This window comes from Cricetulus griseus, chromosome 2 (assembly GCF_003668045.3).
Source record: "Cricetulus griseus strain 17A/GY chromosome 2, alternate assembly CriGri-PICRH-1.0, whole genome shotgun sequence".
Taxonomy (NCBI): domain Eukaryota; kingdom Metazoa; phylum Chordata; class Mammalia; order Rodentia; family Cricetidae; genus Cricetulus; species Cricetulus griseus.
This window is the reverse complement of record NC_048595.1, coordinates 289,992,881-290,016,230: the sequence shown is the minus strand read 5'-3', so window position 1 is coordinate 290,016,230 and position 23,350 is coordinate 289,992,881. Positions and strand designations below refer to the sequence as shown.

At 38.3% G+C, this 23,350-nt stretch overlaps 2 protein-coding genes across 5 annotated transcripts in view; one reads left to right on the top strand and one right to left on the bottom strand.

The window, feature by feature from the left end:
• Window positions 1-19,705, bottom strand: part of Pacrg (parkin coregulated) — a 420,277-nt gene extending 400,572 nt beyond the window's left edge. Inside the window, exon 1 of the mRNA XM_027401106.2 lies at window positions 19,181-19,705. Within this exon, the coding sequence (XP_027256907.1) occupies window positions 19,181-19,336 (156 nt within the window). The 5' untranslated portion in view covers window positions 19,337-19,705. The remainder of the gene's footprint in view (window positions 1-19,180) is intronic.
• Window positions 19,706-19,786: 81 nt separating this feature from the next.
• Prkn (parkin RBR E3 ubiquitin protein ligase) overlaps window positions 19,787-23,350 on the top strand; it is a 1,098,850-nt gene continuing 1,095,286 nt past the window's right edge. For 2 of the 4 annotated variants that reach the window (XM_027401105.2, XM_035440440.1), the window contains exon 1: window positions 19,789-19,942. In XM_027401105.2, coding sequence (XP_027256906.1) covers window positions 19,936-19,942 — 7 coding nt within the window. In that variant the 5' untranslated portion in view covers window positions 19,789-19,935. Of the gene's footprint in view, window positions 19,943-23,350 lie in introns of all 4 variants that reach the window. The other 2 variants (XM_027401104.2, XM_027401103.2) reach the window with 2 other exon arrangements.

Genomic DNA, 23,350 nt, shown 5'->3' with positions numbered 1-23,350 from the left:
TTCAGGATGGCACATAATTATGATAACAATACTTCTAATTTTTTTCTTCAACCAGCAATATGCTCTTCTAGTTTCCACAGCAACCCAATCAATTTCTGATTACAAATGCATGCAGAGCAATTTAAGCTGAGACTAGGGAAAATGAAGAGTGTATTTGTAGAGTTAGAGAAAATTTGAAATTAGCCAGTATCACTCATCTGAAAGGCTGTATTTGCTATTCACAATTAAGTTCAAGACCAGAAACTTAAAAGGGAGATTTCTAGCAGATGGTAAACCAGGTTTTCTTGAGAAATCATTCTTTTATCATGTCTTGCAAAGATACAAAAAGATTTCAGAACTGCTGCTGTTAGTGGAGTAGTATTTAATTCTAGCAGTTGAAAGAACAAAAGCAGAGAGAAATGACAGTTAAGACACCAACATGGGGACAACTAATGGAGGCACAAATGACTCAGTCAACTATTGATTTGGATTCATGCATTACTTACCAGATTACAATCTAAAAGACTTTTAGATATGTAATTTTCCTTCTTAAATTTTTATTTTTCTTGAAACTTAAAGATTATCCTCACTAACTGTAACAGAAAGTAAATACCAATAAGGTCAGATATTACACTGATTTTTTCAATTCATTCCTAAAATAATAAAAAAAAGCAAAACCCCATTTACAACTACTTGAAATACATATGACAGCCTCACTAAGAGTGAGGGATTCGTGGCTTAAATGCATCTTTCATTAGGTCCTAGCCTTTTGGAGAACCCCATCCTCACTGAATTAAGTGCATCTGTAAACCAAAGAAAAGACCAGTGAAGTCATTAGGAAAATGCACAAACAGCACCCTTGTGCCTCCCAAGCATTAATGTGGCTTCCAGAATACATAACCCACTAGCACTAGTGGCTGAAGTACTGAAGAGGAGATGAGAATCCTATAAAGTCTCTAAATGTCTACTTTATAAGACAGGCCCATTACATGTTACTAGACTTGTAAAAAAAAAATACATAAACCCACTGTCTTCTTAGCAGTTAGTACGTGACACTTTCACACTGTGCCTTTCTGTCCGATTCCACCTCATGGCTATGAAAACCTGTCAAGCTGTGAAGTACTTCCTGTAGCTGATGAAGTACTTCCTGCAGCTGATGAAGTACTGTTTGCCAGCCTAAGTCCGATGCCACCAGCTAACAGAGGCTAGACAAACCACAACGCTTACCATGTGAGGAGCAGTGGGGGCATCTTATTCAGGGCTTTTCAAATTTTTACACTATTATCCAAAACAGTCTAGCTGCAAATGCATAGTCTAGCTTTTCAAAACAAGATTTTATTACCTTGAAGCTGGGAAAAATTAACGAACTGATCATAAAAAAAGAATTTTTTTTTTGAGACAGTGTCATACTATGTAGCTCTAGCTGTCTGGACCTCGCTAATTTAGACCATGCTGGTCTGGAACTCACAGAGTTCCCTGCCTCTGCCTCCCAAGTGCACCACTACATATATTATATATATATATATATATATATATATTATATATATATATATATATGTCTTAGAAATACATGGCCTAATTAGTTATTCTAGAATAATCTAATGAGTAAAGTGACAGTGTGATTATTTGAGAAATTATTTTTCTGAATGATATATAATTTGTAATTGGTTCATTAATCTGGTACAATGTATTATCATTCAAATTTCAAAATTCACTGATGAAACACATTTATGCATCTAGGTCAGCATGAACGCTAGCTCTTGGCCCTAGGCTGAAACAAATTTACAATTTCTTATAAAACGGAAAGGAATTCTAAGGTATCTTGGAAAGTGAATGAAGGCTGACATAAATTTAAGTTTTATGTGCAAAGAGCAAAATGTTGAAATATTAACTACTAGAATTTTTAGTGGAAAACTGAACATCGGTATATGCTGGGTAGCACATTATGGAGAAAATTAATTCTAGCATGAATATACTATAGTGGAAAAATATCAATCAAGGTAATTTTGTATATGTATCTGTGTGAATGTTTTCTCTATCAAAATGATACAGGTTGCACTTATTAAAATAAATTCTTTTGTGTTTTTCAGTGGCCTAAGAAAATCCTCATGTAGTAAGAACTCTTATACATGCTCTGTGAAAAAGCATGAATATCTCAGCAATGATCTATATGAAGTTGTCTTTGCCATTAACCATTCCAAATGGCAGCTGGGAATAGGGATAACATGTGATCTGCTCCTGGACAGATGGTGCAGCTAGCCTACTTTCATGTCACTAATCAAGACAGACAAACGCATATCCATACAAAGACACCAATGTCCACAGTAGCTGTTTCTAATGCTTATACACTAGGAACAACACAAACGTCCATTAGTAGTAAGTAAACAATCTATTATATCCAAACAGATGGATGACTTTCAACATACAAAGAGGATGAAGTATTGACACATACCACAATGTGGGTGCATCTTAAAATAACTATGTTGTTTGAAAAAAAATACACCAGAAGACATAAATATTATAGTTTTATCTAGAAAAGTTATTCTTTAAAAAGCAAATTAAACTGAGACTTGATGACTGGCTATCTAGAGCTGGGGAAGAAGTAAGTGTTAGGGTTATGGAGGTCTAAGGAAACTGGGTGAGATGGCCATGAGCATTTTTTGACTATTGTCATGTCTTTTCTTCACAGTTGATAGGGATGTCAATATTTAGTCCATTCTGTACTTTGATATTTGTGATATATTTTAAGCTAAACTAAGCTTTTGTTTAAAATAATAGAAATGATGGGACAGGCACACTAATTACAGATGTGGAATAAGTGTATTAAAACATTTAATTATATACAGCTAAGCCTGGGACTGGTGCTGCCCATCTATAATCTCAGCACAAAGGACGCTGAGGCAGGAAAACTCATGCTGGAGGCTAGCATGGGCTGGATAGTGAGACCTGTAAATGAAATAAAGCTGATAGAGCTGAAGGAGTACGGGTCTGAGAAGGGAAATAGGAAGAAGGGAGGAACCAGCAAGTTCTGATAAGCGAGGGTCTACAACTTCTTAATTACTGTGTCCTTAGTCCTTTAATGATTTTCAGATGATTCTCAGCTTGCAGAGGCTTTCAGATTGATAGTGGAAATGAGATCATACACCTTTCAATTATGAACTGGATAAAGATTCTGAGTTGGCTTCCCAATACTTTGATAAATCTCAGTACATACAGTCCAGTGAGCTTTACTAAACGACAAAAATCACCACCTGGGGGTGGGGGTAGACAGCCGGAGCTAAAAGGTAAGGCCCATGATATGAAGCCATTCAGTAAAATTGAAAGGCTCAACAACTTTATTTCATAGAATAGTTAAGCTTATAATGTAACCACAAGCAACATCAGCTTAACAATGAGACACTTTTAGTTCACTTTCTATCTATTACCCTCAAGAGTGTTGCCCTACCCCTAGAGGAAGTGACACCAGATGGAGCTGCTCTGACAAGAGTCTAAGGGTCTTAAAAAGTCTTTTTGGATTAAGACCAGTTTCCTAAATTCTTGCCTGTTGTTAACTTATTTTTCTGGTTAAATACCAGTTTGTTTTGGGGTCCCAGATTAAGATTCTGGCTCAAAATGTTGCTTGTCCTGAATCTCTCTCTTCACTGCCTCCCATGGATCTCTCCCATTACTTCTTATGCTGTCTTATCTATCTGGTTGAGTTTGCTTCTGCCAGTAAGAGCCCTGGAGAAAGCTGGAGCTCACAGATATGTCACTAGATGCATGTTGGTGATGTGATGACCAGTATGTCCACAAGGCTGGTACTGAGTTATGCCCAACACCCAGCATCCTTGGATTTTTTTTTCTATAATGCTATCAATGTGAATTGTTGTATCATCTAGTTTTAGTTGCAAATTACTTAAGTCAACATTATCATAAAACAGTGACCAACTATCATATAGATAAATAATTTTTACCTATAGCAAATCAATTAACAGTCTATCTTTTTTTTCCCTATAAGCAATGACTATGAAAGAAATGTGGAATGGATATAGATTGACTGTGATGGTTGAATTACTTCACAAGCTACATCAGCAATCAATGAATATGTTAATGAGCATCTCCCACTCCTAAAGTGCTGTGCAGTCTTAAAGGGAAACACAACACATTCACCATTTACACTTAATACTTTATCTTGGAGAGTTAATGTTTGGTAAATTTCTAAATCACTTCAATTTTTACTCCTAATAATGACAGACAATAACTTTGTGCATGTGAATCACTGTGGATGCAGGTAACATCTAGTGAAAACATCACAAGTGAAATATATCACTTATTTATGTAATTTCAATGGGAAATTAAGCATGAGCAGGGTACCCATCATTATTGTTTAAAATTAGTGATATTTCTCTTACACAACTCTTCCTGTTCTGTGGTCATGACATCATGTGAAATCGTGAAGTCTGTTAAGTTCAAATAATTTTTGCTTTTAAGAATGTGTCATTTCACTCAATTTTGAAATAAGTTACAATTTCATTATGTAAAATAACTTTTTAAAACATATAAAGTGCAGGACATAGATGCTTTGGTAAAGGATTTATTGTTTGTCTCAGAGACTATTCATAGTTTCTGTAATTTAGAACACATAGTCGATGAAATATAGTTGTTGGTGGATTTTCTGCTAAGTAAAAACCACAAAAGGAAGGCAGTTAGCCATGATCTATCTTGTATTTATCATTTTATTTGGCATTTATTGTATAATCATATTTTTTCAGGCATTACTTTGTCTAACCTATGTTATGTCAATGACTTTAATGTGTGTTAGTTTAGAAACATAATTCTAAATTACAAATTATTTTCACAACATAATTATTCTTTGCAATATAATCAGCTCACATATTTTTTCCAAGATGACAGTAATTTTGGTAAATGAAAAAATGCATGGATAATGACATCTTAAATTTCTGTTTAGCCTGTGGCTCTCACATGTATATATGGCAAACTTGAAAAATAACTTCTGATTGAATACACTTTTCACTACACTGACTGACTGAATTACCACAGATGGGCTTTAGAAGTTCTACTTCCAAGTGGGCAGTTGTATCACAATCCCTTAATCCCAGCACTCAGGAGGCAGAGGCAAGGGGATCTTTTTGAGTTCAAGGACACCCTGGTCTACAAAGCAAGCTCCAGGATACTCAGGGATACACAGAGAAACCTGTCTCAGAAAGACAAAAACAAAACACACACACATACACACACACACACACACACACACACACACACACACACACACACAGAAGTTCTACTTCCTAGACTCCAAATCTAGATATGTTTGTTTCCCTTTCTAGGTCCTACAAACTCAAGTCGGCCAAACTATGACCTTGGCATGCTTCTCACCCCCACATGTTCACCCCACAGTCAAATATGTGACCTCACAAGAACCCCATGAAGCAGAAGGTATTTAAATGTGTTCTTAGTAAGGAATCCCAGGCAAGGGGAAGATGTTCCTCTGGTCACTAACTATGAGAAAAATATGTATTTACATTTATGTCCATAGACTGGGTCCACTCTCAGCCTTGGTTAGAGAAGCTTATTTTGCAGTGGGCAGCAGGAAATGCAGGCTCACAACTGCTCAAATTGCTGAGACTTAAGTGATTGTCCTTGCTCATCCCTGAATGACACATCTGTATCCAATCCACCCACCACCTTCTGCCAAGGTCCAGGGGATATATCACAAGAGAAAGCAAAGAGAATGACAGAGTTGGAGGGTGGAGAGGAGTGCTGGGAAATGCTTTCCCCTGAGCACGACACTGTTATTGCACTTATGAACACATACCAGCTCTGATTACTTGCACTGAGATCAAGCCAAACAAAATGAAATCATGGAGAGGGAGGAGCTTACAAGGCACCTCCCATAACTGATGCATTATTAGCAGTTAACTTCTAGGGGAGGGAGAATCCTTCTTCTTTGGGGGGTAGTGGCCCCAACAGATAGTGTGACACTGGGAGAGAAACTTGTTTGGGAGAGATACAGGGGAAATCAGAGGTGTGAAAGATCATATTCCATTGTATATATGCATAAATTATCAAAGAATAAAGTTTTAAAAGAAAAATGTATATTGAACACACAAGTATTTCTAGAGAATAAAATAACTGAAATAATAGAGGTAAAAGTCTTCAATTCTGAGTCCCTCCAGAAAATCTGAGTAAAGATTGCTGCCTATAAGGTTAGGTCACTTTCAGAACCAAACAGAAATTTGACAGGCCCTGTGACATGGGTAAGGGAAGCAAAACAAAATCATTTGATGTCTCTTTGTTTTCTGATGCTTCTTTGTAAGTTGCCTACTGTGCATTTTCTACTCACTAATCAACAATCACAGAGCCATAAGCACATAATGATAAGACCTGATTTTGACAATGAGCTGTGTTTAAGAATGTTTAAACAATTTGAATAATCTCTGAAAAAATACCTTTTATAGACAATTAAATATGTCAACAGAAAAGAAATTGCAGATTATACTAAAACTTTTATGGCTATTTCAAATATGCTTAAGAGCTACCTGGTTCTTACATTGTTTAAATAATTAAGTGGTATGACTTGAGACTCCTTCAGGAGTCTACATCTGTTCTGAAGATTTTACAGGGAGATGGACAAACAAGAATTTTATGACTGCGGAGGGATGAATGTTGCAGACAGTCACAATTATCTCAGACTATCATTAGTCCCTTTACTGGCATCTATTATCCATCTCTCATATGATCTAGAATCCTTTTAACCATCAGGTAAGACTTTGGTGATAATTCAACTTGGCAGACCACTTACTTCACCACCTGCACAGCAAAGAGTGCCGCCAGAGGGCCCACTGACGCACCCTGATTTACAACTGCATCTAGGGCAGAATGTGTCATTTATGGTGTCTGTATTCCCAGGGATGTTCACTCATATTAGGCTCAGATAGGACATCTCTTAACTCTCTTTTGAGTAAGAGCTGTGTTTCCTGCTGACAATAGCAACATCAATTTAGAGAGATGACCTCTATAACTAACACTGGCCAGTCACATTAAGCATCCAGGATAATAGAAAACTTTAATAATAGAAACGATGGAAATCAAATGAGAAGAAATTATACTGAAATAGAAACAATAAATCTGTGGTTTCATAGAATGTTTGTCGTAGTGTATGAGACTGGGTTTAATCCTTAGCACCTACTCCCTTTACCTCTAGAATTAACCTGTTATCCAAATCAGAAGAATTTCAGAATCAATTTAGGAAAGTAAGAGAAATCAAAACTGAATTTATTTAAGGAAAAATTAATGAACTAGCAATGATAATATGATTGTAGATATTAGAATTTTAAGCATATTAATAATACTCGACTTCAATATCATAGACACATGAATACATATGTCTAGGCACACAGCATGCAGATAAGGGGAAATAACTAGTTGATGATCTTTGAAACATTTTCCTTTTATGTATTTTAAACACTCCTACATCATAATTTTTCTTTTTTACAATTAAAATCCTTAAAACACATATAAAGGGAAACAAACTCAAAGAATCTATTTGGATCAGCAATACATGATTGTGTATGCAAAGTAAATGAAATCAATAAGCCAAAGAGACATAGACATCACTATGATGATTGCAGTATTATTTATGGTAGAAAAGGTATTAACTCACAGTTCTTCACAGATGAACTGATAAAGAAAGAAAGTATGGGATCTAAGTACAATGGAGCAAGGGAGAGAGGATCTTGTTATCTTAACAATATGGGAAACCTAAGGACATCATCATAATTGAAATAAGATAGATACTTCAGAGTCACATTCACACAGTCTAAAAAGGAAATCGCTTAGAAACAGACAGGGAAAAGTTGTCAAAAGAAGCTTTGTGGTCAAATGATAAAAATTTCTCTGAGGATTACATTATTCCTCATAGCAATGCATCACGCTCTTGTTACAGACACATAAAAATTCAAATCAAATATTTGTGCAGAATACAAGTTATACTACACAATTGATTTCCTTCTTAAAGGCAAGTTAAGTTCATGGTGTCTAAATTTAAGGTTGTACAAACACTGTTGTGTTCTGGTAACTAACAACTCTGGTCCTGCTTCCATCCACAAGACATGAATCAAAGCAGCCCCCACCTGACATGGACTGTTGTCTAACGCTCCCCAATATCATCACATTTGGAAATAAAACTATGGAGCTGTAATTAGGATTTTGCTAGGACTCAGTGACCCCTGAGTGACCCTCATGATGGCATTCATAGTTTCCTAAGAAAAGAAGATTAGAAGGGTTAGGAAAGGGAAGGACTCCACACCCATGCATGGAGGAAGGGCCACGTGAGGATACACACTAAGAAGCTAGCTGACAGTAAGCATGGAAGACAGCTCTCACCATAACCAAACCCACAGCATCTTGGACTAACAACTTCTAAAAAGGTGAGAAACAAAAGTTTCTGTTAAGTACCCCCAAGACATGGTATTTTGTTAAGGCAGCTGTTGCTAAATTCCTTCCCTGAGGTAGAAGCAAACAATATCTACCCTGTATCTTAGGATACCGAGGACAAACTCAGGTACAATTCCACCCAAGTTTATTCTGGTGAACCAATGAGTTTATTAGGCTTATAGAGGAATGGGGAAGGGGTTACATGCGGTCAGGAATATGAGTGATCTTAAAACAGACACAATAGAAGGTAACACCCAGCCTGGATGATGACTCCTCCATGGCTGTGGAGATGGAGCCCCCACCCCTATTGCTTGCCTTCCTATTCTAGACCCTTTTTGGAGTTTTCAAGGTCATGGGCAATTAGGAAAGAATTGCATACAACTGGTTGGGAGTGGTGATTATTCAGTGAGAGCCTGTGACCTTCCCAGCATCCTCCATCTATGAGTGAAAGTCAACAGTCTAGACACAGCTATCATGACCTTTTGTGAGCAGGTCCAGCTCAGCTCCTGAAGATGGTGGCAGTGTGGCTTGGAGAATAGTCCTGCACACCAGTAATTAAAACTAAGCTGATGTGGCAGAACCTTAGCAATGCATCTCATTTGGGGTAATAATACTTGGATTCCTGGAAAACACTTTGCTTCCTTGTCAATTATAAAAATCAATGACCAGTAGTTGTTTTGTTTAATAAACACATCATGTTAAATCATGCACAAGAACATGAGGCTGATTTAGCAATGGAATATCATCTAGTGATTACTGAACATATGTTCAAAACATCAGACCAAATAATAATAAGGTTTCTAATCATTTTGATAACTGCAGAATGTATTTTTGATAAAAATTTAATACATCACAAACTAAAAACTCTAACAAATTAAGAAAAGATGGCTACTTACCCACAAATTGTCCTACACATTCCATGCAATTCTAATTAAAGTTCACCTTCATGTTCATGAAATCTTACAGTGTATCATAAAAATCTTTATAGATAGTAAGAGACCAAGGATAGGATGAAACTGAGAAAATTTATCTTACCAAACATAAACTACAATAACTTGACAGTATGATACTAAGATAACTGAATACCCTAAAGGACAAACTAGAGATTACTGAGTTAGGATTCACAAGTGCAAGTAGTTTCACAAGTGGTTCTCCATACATAAAGACCAAATTACCCACTTCCCATTTTAAATTCACATTTGAGTAATTAATAATTAAATGTGAACCCTATAAGAATAAACCATGAAAACATGGGCAAATGGGCAGAACTGGACATCAAGAAAACAAGTGACCCAATTTACAATTGAAGTACAAAACTAAACAGAGATTTCTCAAAAGATAAAACACAAACAGCTGAGAAACAAGGAAATGTTCAACATTCTTAGTCAGCAGGTAAATGCAAATCAAAACTATTTGAGAGTTCATCTTAAACCAATCAGAATGACCAAGATTAATGAAACAAATGACAGTTCATGCTGGAGAGCATGTAGGGAAAGGGGAACACTTATTTATTGCTGTTGGAAGTGCAAACTTTTACAGCTACTATGGGAATTAGTGTAGCTGTTCCTCATGAAACTGGTAATAGATCTACCTTAAGATCTAGCTATACCATCAAAGAGGCTTTACATATACCACTCAAAGGACTTTATATGCTGCTATAGAGACACTTACTCACCGATGTTCATTGCTGCTCTATTTATAGTATCCAGAAATTGTAAACAGTCTAGTCCATCAAGGGATAGATGAATAATGAAAATGTACATTCACACAATGGAATATTATCCTGCTGAAATAAAGAAATGAAGCCACGAAATAATGAAATTCACAGGTAAATGGATGGATCTATAGAAAATCAACCTGTGTGGGGATGTCAGCTTTTAAGCATTTCATAGATGTCATACAATCCATGTTATCAGAGAGATTAGGTATAGAGTAAGGGATTAGGGAGGAAGGGAGTATCACCCACAGAAGGGGGAATAGAATGCACAGTTATGGAGGGACAGGGGAGAGATTGGAACAGGAGGATTAAACAATGGGGAAGAGGCTGAAAAAGAGGGGGTAAGGGTGAGAATATGGGGAGGAACAACCAACACTTAGGAAGATTTAGGGAAACCTATACTGTAGAAATCTCCTTAAAATAGAAATCTAGAGTCAACAAGTAACAGTGGAGACAATGGCCTAATTAGACATCTTTCACCACCAAGTGAAACATCCAGTGATTAAACAGCATTGAGTTGTTGGCCAAAGGGCACCCATTGAAACCCCAAGTATCTCAGGCTATTGCCAAGTCTATTGGTTGGTCTCCACAAACTTTTGGTAGACCTCTATTGCTGAAGAGAACACTTAATGTGCCTTATTGAAATCAGAGAATTCAAGCTGGTGCCTAACTTGAGCCTTCACCCCTACTGCCTAGTGTTCATGGTACTGAAAGGTACTCTGCACACTATCAGAGGAGAAAGGTAACCACCAAACCCCCAATCTACAAGAGTGACCTGCCTGCACGATATGCCAGTGCAAGAGTGGCACAAACATTGTGAGAATAAACCAACCATTATCTGACTGGAATTAAGGCTCACTCCATAAGATGGAATTCATGCCTGACACTGACCAGTCAGCTAAGAACTTGAGAATGGATAGAGCATGGGCCTAGGAGAAAACCAAACACTACTATTCTGCTAAAGGAATGTAGCAATACACTAATCCCTAATGGTATGCTACTATACACACATATGGATGCCTCATCCATCCATCGTCAGCAAAACAACTTCTTGTAGTAGATGGTAGTAGATGGGAACCATCTACTCAGTCCTAAATGTGATGTCTTCATCTAACCCCTCTCCTCAGTGCTCAGAAAACTATGTGAAAGAGGAGGTAGAAAGACTAAAGAACTAGAGGAAACAGATGACTCCAAGAAAAAGAGTATCTTCCAGATACAACAGGACTGATACACGTATGAACTCACAGAGACTGGCAGCAGGTACCTCAAGCCAGATGCAGGTCATAGTGTGGAGAGGTGTAAATGGTCATGGGTTGCCATACCTAATTAAGAAGCTATCCTCAAGTGACATCTGCTTGTAAAGGACAAATTAGTTCTCGACAATGGAGTCTTATTTGGTATATTAACCAGCTTAAGAGTAGACTCCATGTCCATCAGTGTATGGTCAACACAAAATAAACTCAGTGGTGCTTTTGTAGACTTTTTGTCTCATATTGTTTTGTTAGGGCATTTCTTGGCCTTACTGGGCTTTTGCTTATATATTATAGTTCTCATTTTTTGTTTTTTATGTGTATGTTAGTATTTCTTTTTAAAAATATGATTTGTTGCTTGCGAGAGAGAGAGAGAGAGAGAGAGAGAGAGAGAGAGAGAGAGAGAGAGAAGAGGGAGAGGTAGGGAGGTGCTGGGAAGTGTTGGGGGAGGGTAAACTGTGATCAGAGTATATATTCTCTCAAAGATTAACTATCATCACTTAATTAAATCAAACAAATGTGATAATTTTGGTGTGCTTTAGTAAACAGAATGTGTATGGCCTTCATTTTTCAAAAAATTATATTGTTTAATTAAAGATGCATGCTTGTATTTAGCTGTATAGTTGTTGGATGTCATAAATAAAGCTTGAAGGTGAAAAAGAGAGGTCCTAAAAAAACCTATGCAAGTACGTAGCCAAAGAACATAATAATTATAATAAAATGCCTTAGATATTAAATTCCTGACCTTTAGAATTGGAGTCTTGGAGAAAACAGTATTGCACCCTTGAAAAATGGGTGGAAGGTGGTGCTACAATGAGGTACAATGATACTTGCTTCATTTAGGTACTTTCTAGAGTGTGTGCAGACAGGACCAGGAAGAAGCCTCCAAGAGAAACAGGTGCCTTCTCTATCACTGCCCATCACCGTGCATCATGCTGGGTCCAGCTGGGTTAATATACTTTCCATTCAGTTGCTATTACTCTATGGCAGAAAATATGGGGGAAATTTTTATGAGTTTCCTTTAATATTATTAACTTTTCCTTTATGATAGGGTGTGGCCCAAAAGGCATTACAGAAATGTGTGTGTCTTTTAAACAAAAAGTTCAGGAGCTGAAGAAGTGGCTCAGTGGCTAAGAGAGAGCACTGGCTGCTTTTGCAGAGGACCCATGTTAGACTCCTGGCAGCCACATAGTGATTCGTACCATCTGTAGCTCTAGTTCCAGGAGATCTGAGGCCCTTTTGTAGACTCTGAGCATATTAGGCATGCACATATTGCCAAGACATAAATGCATGCAAAACACCCATATGCATAAAAAATAAAAACTAAATAAAACAAAACTGAGATTCTAGGTGACAAAGCAAACTAAAGAATATTTTCTAAATTTCAGTTATCTATCTATCTATCTATCTATCTATCTATCTATCTATCTATCTATCCATCTATCTATCTTATCAACATCTAGCTAGCCAGCTAATGAATTCATGAAAGCGCGTGCACGCGCGCGCTCCCCCCCCCCACTCCTTATACACTCTTGAGAATATATACAAAATTTGGATGCCAAGTACACTATAGTAATAAATGGATAGGATACATATGCAGCCATAGGTTTTTTAGTAGGGAAGATCTTATTTATTTTTATTTCAAAGAATGTAAACCACTGGATGTAGTGGTGTGTGCTGTGGTAGAATATTATTTTAAGGTGTGTGACTTTTGTTTAACTCTGTGAAGTTGTGTTAATATGCCTGTCTAAAACACATGATGGCCTAATAAGGTGCTGAATGGCCAATAGCTAGGAATGAGCAAGGATAGGTGGGATTGACAGACAGAAAGTATAAATAGAAGGAAAACCAAGGAAGAGGAGGAGCAAGAGCTAACAAGAAAAGGAGGATGTCAGGGGCCAGATTTACAGAAGAGAAAGATAAAAGCCCAGAGGCAAAAGGTAGTCAGGATAATTTAATGTGAGAAAAGTTGACAAGAAACAAGCCAAGCTAAAGCCAGGAATTCATAACTAAGAATTAGCCACCATGTGTGACTTATCTGGGTGCTGGGTGCTGGGTGGTGACCCACAAAAAGCTGACAGAGAAAAGAGTAAAACTCTACAGTATGCCTTTAATGTCAGTACTTGAAAGGCAGAGGAAGATGGATCTCTAAGTCTGAGGCCAGTCTTGACTATGCAGCAAGTTTCAGGCCAGTCAAGGCTACATAGTGAGACTATGACTCAAAAGGATGACAAAAAGAATATAAAATGATAAGATGGTTATATTTTGACTATAGAAGCCATATAGATCACCGATTTCACTATTTTGTATGTGTGTATTTATATACTTAAATTGACAAGATTATGGCTAAAATGAAATTATGAAAATCAATGGTCATATTTGACATAAAAGAAGTGACATGCTGAACAGCAATGTAAGAATATTTGTTAGAAAAATGTCTTCTTAAACTGGAAAACCACAGCTTTATCTGTTTCCAACTTGTTCCTAGTATGTATGAAGAATGACTTTGAGAAGTGCTGAGATTTTGAGTGCCAACACTAAGATGAGGAGTAGGAGCAGCAGACAGGAAATAAAAAGATAAAATTTTCTTTGAGGGCTACTTACAGCAACCTTAAATTGGAAGTCACAAATCCTCAGACAGAAGGGGATAGTTAAACAAATAGTAGTACATTCATACACAAGAATACTATTTAGGACTACATACAAAGCATTTGTGCACCAGCTTCATTTAAAATACCCTGATCAAAAGGAAGCCTTCGCTTTAGATCACAATTCCAGGTTACAGTTCATCATTGTGGGGAAGTCAAACAGCTAGTTACCGCTCCCGAAGTGCCTGCATGCTGCCTGTCTTCTGCTTGTCACAGGTGCTGAAGCAAGCTTTCCACATTCTTCTCCTAGTCAAGGCCTGGCTCAGGAAACGGTGCCCCCACATTTGGGGTGGATCTTCCCATCGTAATTATCAATCAACATAATCCTTCGAGGGCATGCATTTCTCATTGAGACTTTTTCAGGTGATTCCGGGTTATGCTAAACTGCCATTTAAAATTAAACAGCTCAATTAATTTACAACTATAATTGTATGCAACAGTGGCACTGAATCGAAGAAGCGTAAGTTTGATGGGAGTAGCAGATCCAAAAAAATTACATGGTTTACACAAGTAGAAACCCTGGTAGAAAACCAGCTGCAAACAGGGAGGATATGTTCAGCTTGGGACTGTGCCTGGGTATGACTAGAAAGGAACAAATAAGGATTTTGTATAATTGGTATTTATTTATTTATTTATTTATTTATATTTTTGTTCATTCTTTGGTCATATTTACACATACCCCACACCTCTCCCTGAATCCTCTTGGATCCACTATCCATCTTCAAACTTCTTTCAAAATTTTGTTTTTAAAGTATATATTTAAACTTTATTATAGTTCAGTGAGCCCAGTTTGTGTTACCCATGTTGATATGACTAGTCTGGGAGCTAGGTGAGCCAGTGTATTGGTTTAATGTTCACCAGTGATTCACTTCGGGCAAGTGTGTTTTCTGCACATGTGGTACATGGTTGGTATCTAAAAAAATATTCTCGGTAGTAGACTGAGCTACAGAGACAAAATAATATAGAAATCTACTTTCTTTTCTTGTCATTTAATAAATAGCTCATAAAATTGTCTGAGACTACTATGTTCTTTGGGGAAAAAAGAGTCTGTACTGTTTTTCTTATAGGGTTGGTTAGAAAATCCAACAGATGTAAGATGACATATGGTCTATTAAAACATTGATATGTGATAACAACAAATCATTAGGTACATACCTGAACTTATATACTCACAGCACTGACCGATGATTTAAAGTATATGGGAATCCTAAATTCAATAAGCAAACATTTTTTATATAACATACAGTTTATATCAAGGGTAAAGTACAACTCTGGCCCTTTAGGAAATAAACATAGAATTTCTACCTTTTTAAGATTAAACAAACAAACAAACAAAAAAAACCTTTAAACCGAACACTGAAATCACAAGAAGTCTCAAGTTCAAAGACTGAAATCTTTTCCACAATCTTAAGTGAAAGCTGTTCTAAGCCAAAACATTTTTACATTTTATAGTGGACAATGCAACTTTTGTAATAAGCCAATAAAATCATAGGACATCTATATAGTATTCAGTCTCAATACATATGTAATTTTATTGTTATTGTCTTTGAAAATTCTAACTTAGAGATGATCAAGTAGTTATAGAATGAAATATTCATGATTTCATTTGACCAAAAAAGAAAAAAAAAAGCAGAAAAGAGCCCATAGTATGAGGCAGGAACTTTTCCTTGGCTGGAGATGGAACAGTGAATGAAACAATGAAATCTGCAGGCTGAGTCTGATGGGAAAAGTCCAGGTTCGGCTACAATGGTATTACAGACATGAGAGGGAGGGCAGAACTTTGTTATGGAAAGCTTAATCTACATGTATTGATAATTGACTGGTAGAGAGCAGTTTTGGAGACATTATGTACCTGGGAGGTGTATGGGTGATGAGGCCCCATCAGCTAATTGCTCCTGGGTTCCACCATCATTAATACTTTCACTGGATGGAATGAGTATTTGCAACCCTAGCTATGGATGCTTAATTGTTTGTATTGTGACTAGGTGGACTTATCTTTGTACTTCTCTTCACTCTAATGTACCATCTTTAGCACTGACAGTCTATGACTTGTAATTATCCTCAGTGTCCCATCTCCCTTCTGCTACAATAATAATTGCAAGTTTGAGACAGCCAAATTGCTACCAGTTAGAACCCAATACTTCCCCATCCTGCTTCCAACTAGCTGCGGCTTTAAGACTCAACTTTAGCCATGGACTTAAGCAGAAGTGATAGGAGCTGCTTCTGGGACATACATCATGAAACTTCTTGTTCTTCTCCGCTGGCTGTGTTGTTTTTGCTGGTTACTGAAATTTTTTCCAACATGTCTAATATATATATATATATACATATATATATATATATATATGTATATATATATATTAAAGGTTGTATTCTTTTGGAATTATATGGTTTTCTTAGCCTATTTTCTGATGGGCCTATAATCAGGGCCTACAAATAACATCATCACAGCCTTGGATCCATATTCTAACTTGCAGTTGAGTATATGTTTGAGACAGGGTCTCCATATGTACTGTAGACTTCCTTTTAACTTCATTTGTAGCCTAGGCTGTCCTCAAGGGTTGATCCTCCTTCCTTTGCCTCCTGAGAATGAGGTTATAGTGTGCTTACTATGCCTGACCTAACTTGATTTTTTTTCCTTTTAGAATTTTGTACTAGGATCCAGCACACAGATGATACATTACATGGTTTTCCTTCATTTCTTCAGAATAGTGATTAGATAAAATTTCGCATGCCAATAGCAATTTGGCACTGTATGTGTGTGTGTGTTTTTAATTATTTTTTATTAGTTCAAATTAGAAACAAGCCTACTTTACCTGTCAATCCCTTCTTCCTCTCCCTCCCCTCCTTCCCCACCCTATCCACCCTCTGCTCCCCATGGAGGGTGAGGCCCTCCATGGGAATCCCAAGAGTATGTTATATCATCCTGGGCAGGGCCTAGGCCCTTCCCCATGTGCCTAGGCTGAGAGAGCATCCCTCCACATGGAATGGACTTCCAAAGTCCTTTCTTATGCCAGGGATAAATACTGATCTACTACCAGAGGCCCCATAGAGTGTGAGGTCTCCTCATTGACATCTATGTTCGGGGGTCTGGATCAGTCCTGTGCTGGCCTCCCAGACATCAGCCTGGGTCCATGCACTCCCCGCTTGTTCAGGTCAGCTGATTCTGTAGGTTTCACCAGCCCGGTCTTGACCTCTTTGGTCTTCACTCCTCCCTCTCTGCAACTGAGTTCCAGAATTCAGTTCAGTGTTTAGTTGTGGGTGTCTGCCTCTGCTTCCATCAGCCACTGGATGAAGGCTCTCAGCAGAGGTCAGGGTGGAGGGGGAACCCCTAACTTGCTTTTTTATAAGGAGTGTAAGTGTATAAATGGTCCACTTTTAGCTACATAAGCAAATAATACTGGCTAAGTAGTTTTTGGTCATCGGCTCCATCATCATACTCTAAGAAGGAAAGTAAACTACAGATATTCAAATCTTGTATGTTCTTTCAACCTTTAATGGGAAACATTCTATCAATATGAATTTGGATATTATTGTTTGATTGAAGGTGTTTGAGATTGCTTATTTTTATTGGGACCAAAACAGAAGTTCAAGCAACCAAAAATAAAACAAACCAAAAAAACAACCCCCCCCCAACATATACTGCTTAAGACCACTTGTCATTGGGATTTTAAGAAACTATAATCACAAATAATAAATGTTTACAGACATCATCACTTCATAAATAATTTCCATAATTCTTAGGGCATATTCTGTGTGTTTTTCTTGGAAGAAAATTGAAATACTACTTATTGAACTACAGTGTTGCAGCAGGAATGCAAGGTGAGTGAAACACCTGAGAAGTGGTTTTGGGTTGGCTTTTGGAACATGTGGCTGAAATTAAAAGATGAAGTTGGCATATATGTCTGAATGGAAGTAGACCTTCAGAGGGAGAGATGTATATACCTTAGCTTTATAATGTGACAAAATCTACATCACAGAACTCAAAAGAGGTGAAATAAAAGTATTGAATATAGAAACAACCTTTCCTGTTTCCTGTAACTCTGCAGTTTTTTTCAGACTGTTTCAAAGAATTTTAACTACTGTAAATCAACCAACAAACACACACAAAATAAAAATATGATTCTGTTTAACAACATAGGAATCCAAGCTGCAAATCTACAGGTAATCTACTTTATTTGTGTCTTCTAAGTATGTGTTTAGAAAAAGGCAGTATTAAGCTTGCAATAAATAAGTAAAAAAATTATGGGACAATGGAGAACACTATTAAGGTAATATATTGAATAATAAGGTCCTTTCAAGTTATAAATTGTACAAATTTGAAAATACTAAATTACACACATTCTTAAGCAGTGCTTACTCAAGAGACAAACTTGGTTTAGCATACCAAATTATAGGCTATTTAATAAGAAGGATTAAAAGCAGTGTTATGCATACAGCTAAACCATTTGTGTGCCTTTAAATATTTTCCCCCATTCGTGTTAGGAATATTTTATTTTTATAACCCAAGTAATAAAAATGAAATAGGGCTTGTATTGGTAGGGACACTTGAAATACAGCTAATATTATTTAAAAAATGTATTTAAATGGCCTATCAGGAACCAGTTTTCACATAAGTAGCTTTTGAACACTACAACAGACTAATACCCCTTTGTCAGATGTTGTTGAATTCTAAGACATTCTAAAATGTTCCAGATGAAACAAGTTACTTTAGATTATTGATGAGTTTGTGTGTTCCAGCTATACACTGCTTCGTGTTAAAATTTCGAAAGCCTATGACTTCTAAGAATTCTCACTCTAGAAGGCCCTTTGCTGACTGGAACCAAGTTAAGTTGCAAGAAGGAAAAGGATTTTTTCCCCCTTCTAGTTAAAAAGCTTAAGTATAATTTGGGCTTAGTGGTGAAAGCACAAGTTCTCATGAAAATGCTTGTAAACTAGCCCTGGACATTACCTGTCCTCAAAGCTATCTAACCATCTGGTCTACCTCTCTGCATATTGGTGGGCACGCTTGGCTTACTGATAGCCATTGCCAGTTCTGGCAAACAGAACCCAGTACCTGGGCTGGGAATCCATCCCGGGGCCTGCCAGGCTCTACAACCTCGTGTCCCCCGACTTGGAGCAAGTGTGTTCAATTGAGGAAGATCACTTACGACTGAGTTTTTCATCATGGCTTTGACTGTGAAGCCCTCAGAAACCAGGGAATGAGGCTGGTGCACCGGGAGCGGCTGTTGTGGCAGCAGTTTGGTCCTCTTCGGCATCTTGTCTGGGCATTTATTTAAGGTCAGGGTCTCTTTTTCTGCCACCATCTTCCCAGGATACGTTTTTGTTCTTATCAAAAGTGTGGTAGACAAACCAGTGGGCTTTACAGATGTGAGCAGGAGGTCAGGGAAAAATGTAAAAAAAGCGAGTTACAGGTTTAAATCCAACCCCTCGTGGTGCCCAGAGCGATCCAGATGTTTGGCAGCTCCAAGGTGAAGGGAGTTTAGGGGAGGGGAGGGGCGGGAAGAGGACTGGGACCCGAGGCTTGAGCCGCTACAAGCTTCCAAAGGTGAGCCTCCTGGTTGCTAAGCGACTCGGCAACACTACTACCCGATAGTCCCGCCCCTTCGTGACGCACATTTCCTGGGTTTGAATCCGGAAAGGGCGAACGGCAGAAGCCCGCAGCCGCCTTAGGAGCTCAGGAGCGGCTGTGGGGGCGGGGAGACTCTTACGCGTTAAAACTACGACTCCCAGCAGGCACCGCGCGGGGGGCAGGCACGCACGCGCACTGAGCCTGCCGGGCGCGCGGGGTGGTGAGCCGGGGATGACTGACTAAACCTGGGAGAAACGCTGGTGGGAGGCTCGGGCGGGTGCCGGTGCCCGCGTAGGCCGTGCTCGCCCCGCAGCCACCACCCACCCGGTGACCATGATAGGTACGTGGGTGCCTGCCAGGTACAACCTCTCTGCGCCGCCCCGCGCCCGTGTGTGGCGCCACGTTGTCACACCCCGCGGGTCCCAGTGGGCTCCTCGGGGGCTCGCCCGAGCCACCTGTCAGTGTGAGGGCGAAGGCGTGTGCTCCTCACTCCGTGGGCCCCGGGGGCCTACCAGGGGCCAGGCCGGGCCGGGCCGGGTCGGGTGTGTCTTATAGCATACGTTGTGTGAGCGTCCAGTCCCCACCTCGCCCTTGCCAAGGTTAGCCCGGTGCTCCCTGAAGATGGCATCCCTGCCGACACCCGGGTGCACCACAGCGCCCCCCGGCGGCCGGGCTCGTCCTGCCCGACCGGCAGCAGCCTGGCGCTCTGCCACCCCTGGGTGATAACCATCCCAGCTCTGATTTCTGTTTCCCTTCTGGTCCCTGTCCTTCACTTTAGGACAGGTTTAGACACTGCAGGACTTGAAAAAGCCCCCGGGAAGCACTGGACTGGTGGAGATAATGGGTTTGCAAGAGATTGCACTTTGCTCCTTGAGTTCTGCCTTACTAAATGTCTCCTCGCAGATCTGAGGCGAAAAGAATAGCCGAGAGTAGATAATAGTACAGATGGAGTCTTTCCACCGAGTGCAGCTGCATGAGTGTGGCTTTGGAAGCGGCCGCTAGGGTTGTTATAAGCACCGTGAAGTAGAAGGTCCTTCTCGAAGATGTCAAACTCCCAGTCACTTGGGGTGTTCCCCCAGAATGAGTTGAAATGCACAGCCGTGTTGGGCGATCATTCCTGTTTGAAGGTTTCCTTTCTGTAGACTCCTGCAATTGGTGTCTTAGTGAGCTTGTTTGTGATAGACGCTCCAGAAGTATCACCCTGAGCACATTTGAAGGGGATCTATCCCAGATGCGCCTAGAAGACAGGTGACAGGTGGCTTTATGAAATTAATGCTTTACGTGATGCAAGCCCCTAAGTCTGCTTTTACTTATGAAAGTAAGGTTAAAGTGTGCAGTCTACCCCTCACTGGGGGAATCATGCCAGGTCACCAACATCCTCATTGAGGCAGAGGTACAAGCTGAAGATGCCCAGCTCTCAACTTTGGTAGGGTAGTGCGTATTTCTGGTGAATGAATTGGAAACTTGTGTGTAGAGAAGCTACGTTTTTATGAATCTTACTGAGCCTGTTAAGTGACGTTTACTTAAAATCTGATTGTAAACACAAACCTGAACCGAGTCCGTGAACCAAGTGGGAGAGATTAGGAAAAAAAAAATTATGGGAGATTTTACAAGAAAGAAATAGCTCATATTTTGAAGACAATTGCACACATGTAGTTTCTTCCAACTTAGTTTACGGATGATTTTGAGAAGCAAATGTCCCATAAAGCTATATAAAGACAGAAAGTTAAGAACTAGAAATAATTATTTTTGTAAAGAATCTAATAAATTATTATTATAGTAGTAACTTTTAAAATGGAACACATTTAGACAGTTTTAGTAAGGTTTATCTGGAACTGTCTTAAGAAGTGTGATATCTGGGCGTCACAACTAAATCTATTACTGACAAAAAACAAGGGAAATTCAAGGTGAATTTTAAAGCTGTTCATTTTCTTTCTCTCACTACTGTTGTTGTAGGGTGAATAAGTGTATATTCCAACACAAGTAATTAAACCCCTGTCCCTCCACCCCAAGAAAAGGAACTTACTTATTAATTAAACTGCATAAAGAATGTTAAAATAAATGAATTATTTAGTTCAATTAGTTTTATTGCCTAGTTCCTTCCAGGAGTCATTTTTCGTTGTGACTAATCTTTGAGCCAGGAAACACAGACAGTCTTTATCCAGAGAAGTCTATTGCAGGTCAAAGGACACATAAATGCCTCTAGGAACTGAACAGTGTCTTATCCTGCTCAGCACGACACAGAGCTGATGCCTTTTATACTTATACTCTCCCACCTTGCTGTATATCCTCCTAGTGCAGGCAATAACCCACTCTTACACTGAAGTCCTTGCTTTCCTTTGAGAAAAACATGGATTGATTTCCTGGCCAAATATGAGAAAGGGGAACAAATACTTCATTACCCATAAAATAATTTCCCTTTTATTGTCTCAAAATAGAGGGTTCCCATTTTGTCATGGAGATGGCATTAAAAGTACTTACATTTCCCACTTGGATATTATGATTTTCATGTTAAATGCCTTGACCCAGACAGACTTAAAACATAATTTAATTGAAGTCGATGAAAAAGTCTGCCATTTCGAGGCATGGAGAAGGGATACACAATAATGAAATGCTTCAGAAAATTTAACTGACAAAAATGTAATTTTGAGCACTTCTTTTACATTTTTTAATCTTTAAAAATGAGCACTTCTTTGTGTTTAAAATTGAATTTTGGTGGTGACAATTGTGAATTGCTCTAAATGTCCTATACATTTAGGCATTTGATAATATCAGCTATTAAAGCACATGGGTTCTCATACAATTAAAGTAGGAAGTTCTTAAATTAAAACCCAGTTTTTGAAATAGAAATGTCACTCAGTGATATATCCTAGGGTTCATAAGACTGTGGGTTCCATTCAAAGGTGTTGCACTTTTAATTGATTAAAGTATTATTTTCTGTATCTTGTTAAAATCTTCTAGAGAATTTAACTGCATATAAAGATCACACTCATTCCTGACCAAAGTCAGATTTATAACATACATTAATTATGAAAGTATCCTCTCTTCTAAATGAGTGTACAGCAATAATACAGCCTTTCAGTGTGCATACTGCACAGGTGTCTTTTGGGGGCCCTGTCCTCTCTGACAGTGTAGAATACATTTTATTTATTATCACTTGCCAGAAAGTGTTTTTTATTGTCTTGTTTATAGATAAAGGGTAGACATTTTGCTTTGAAAATGAGTTTTAGGAAAATTAATTCATTTTATAATGATTTAGTTTTACAAAAGCAGATTCCAGCATTGAGCATGTATATGTGTCTGGTACTGTTAGTAGGTGCCAATGATACAAAAATGGAATAAACAGAAAAAAATGCTTTGTCATTGTAAATATTCTATCTATATTGACTAATGGCCAACATCTGGCTTTGTTTTAAAACTTGTATGCAGGGATTTCTAAGTCTTAGAATTCCTAGTTGTAGTTGGATACACTATGCATTGCTATTTGCCCTGTTGCTTTAATAACATTAGATGAAAGAAACTCTACATCTAAATACTGTTTGTTCTGAGGTGCCCTTGTACCTCTGTGTTACAAAATGAGTTCTACAAAATTTTGTATAGAAGAGTTTATATAATTTTATTCAGTTCTCTTTTGGGTCCAAAGCCTCTGAAAAAACCTTATGTCCTTTACAAATGTTCCTTCTGTTTCTAAAGGTTTTTCTGAAGTCTGCATTTTTTTTTCTTTTTAATCCAAAGCTCTATGGCTTGA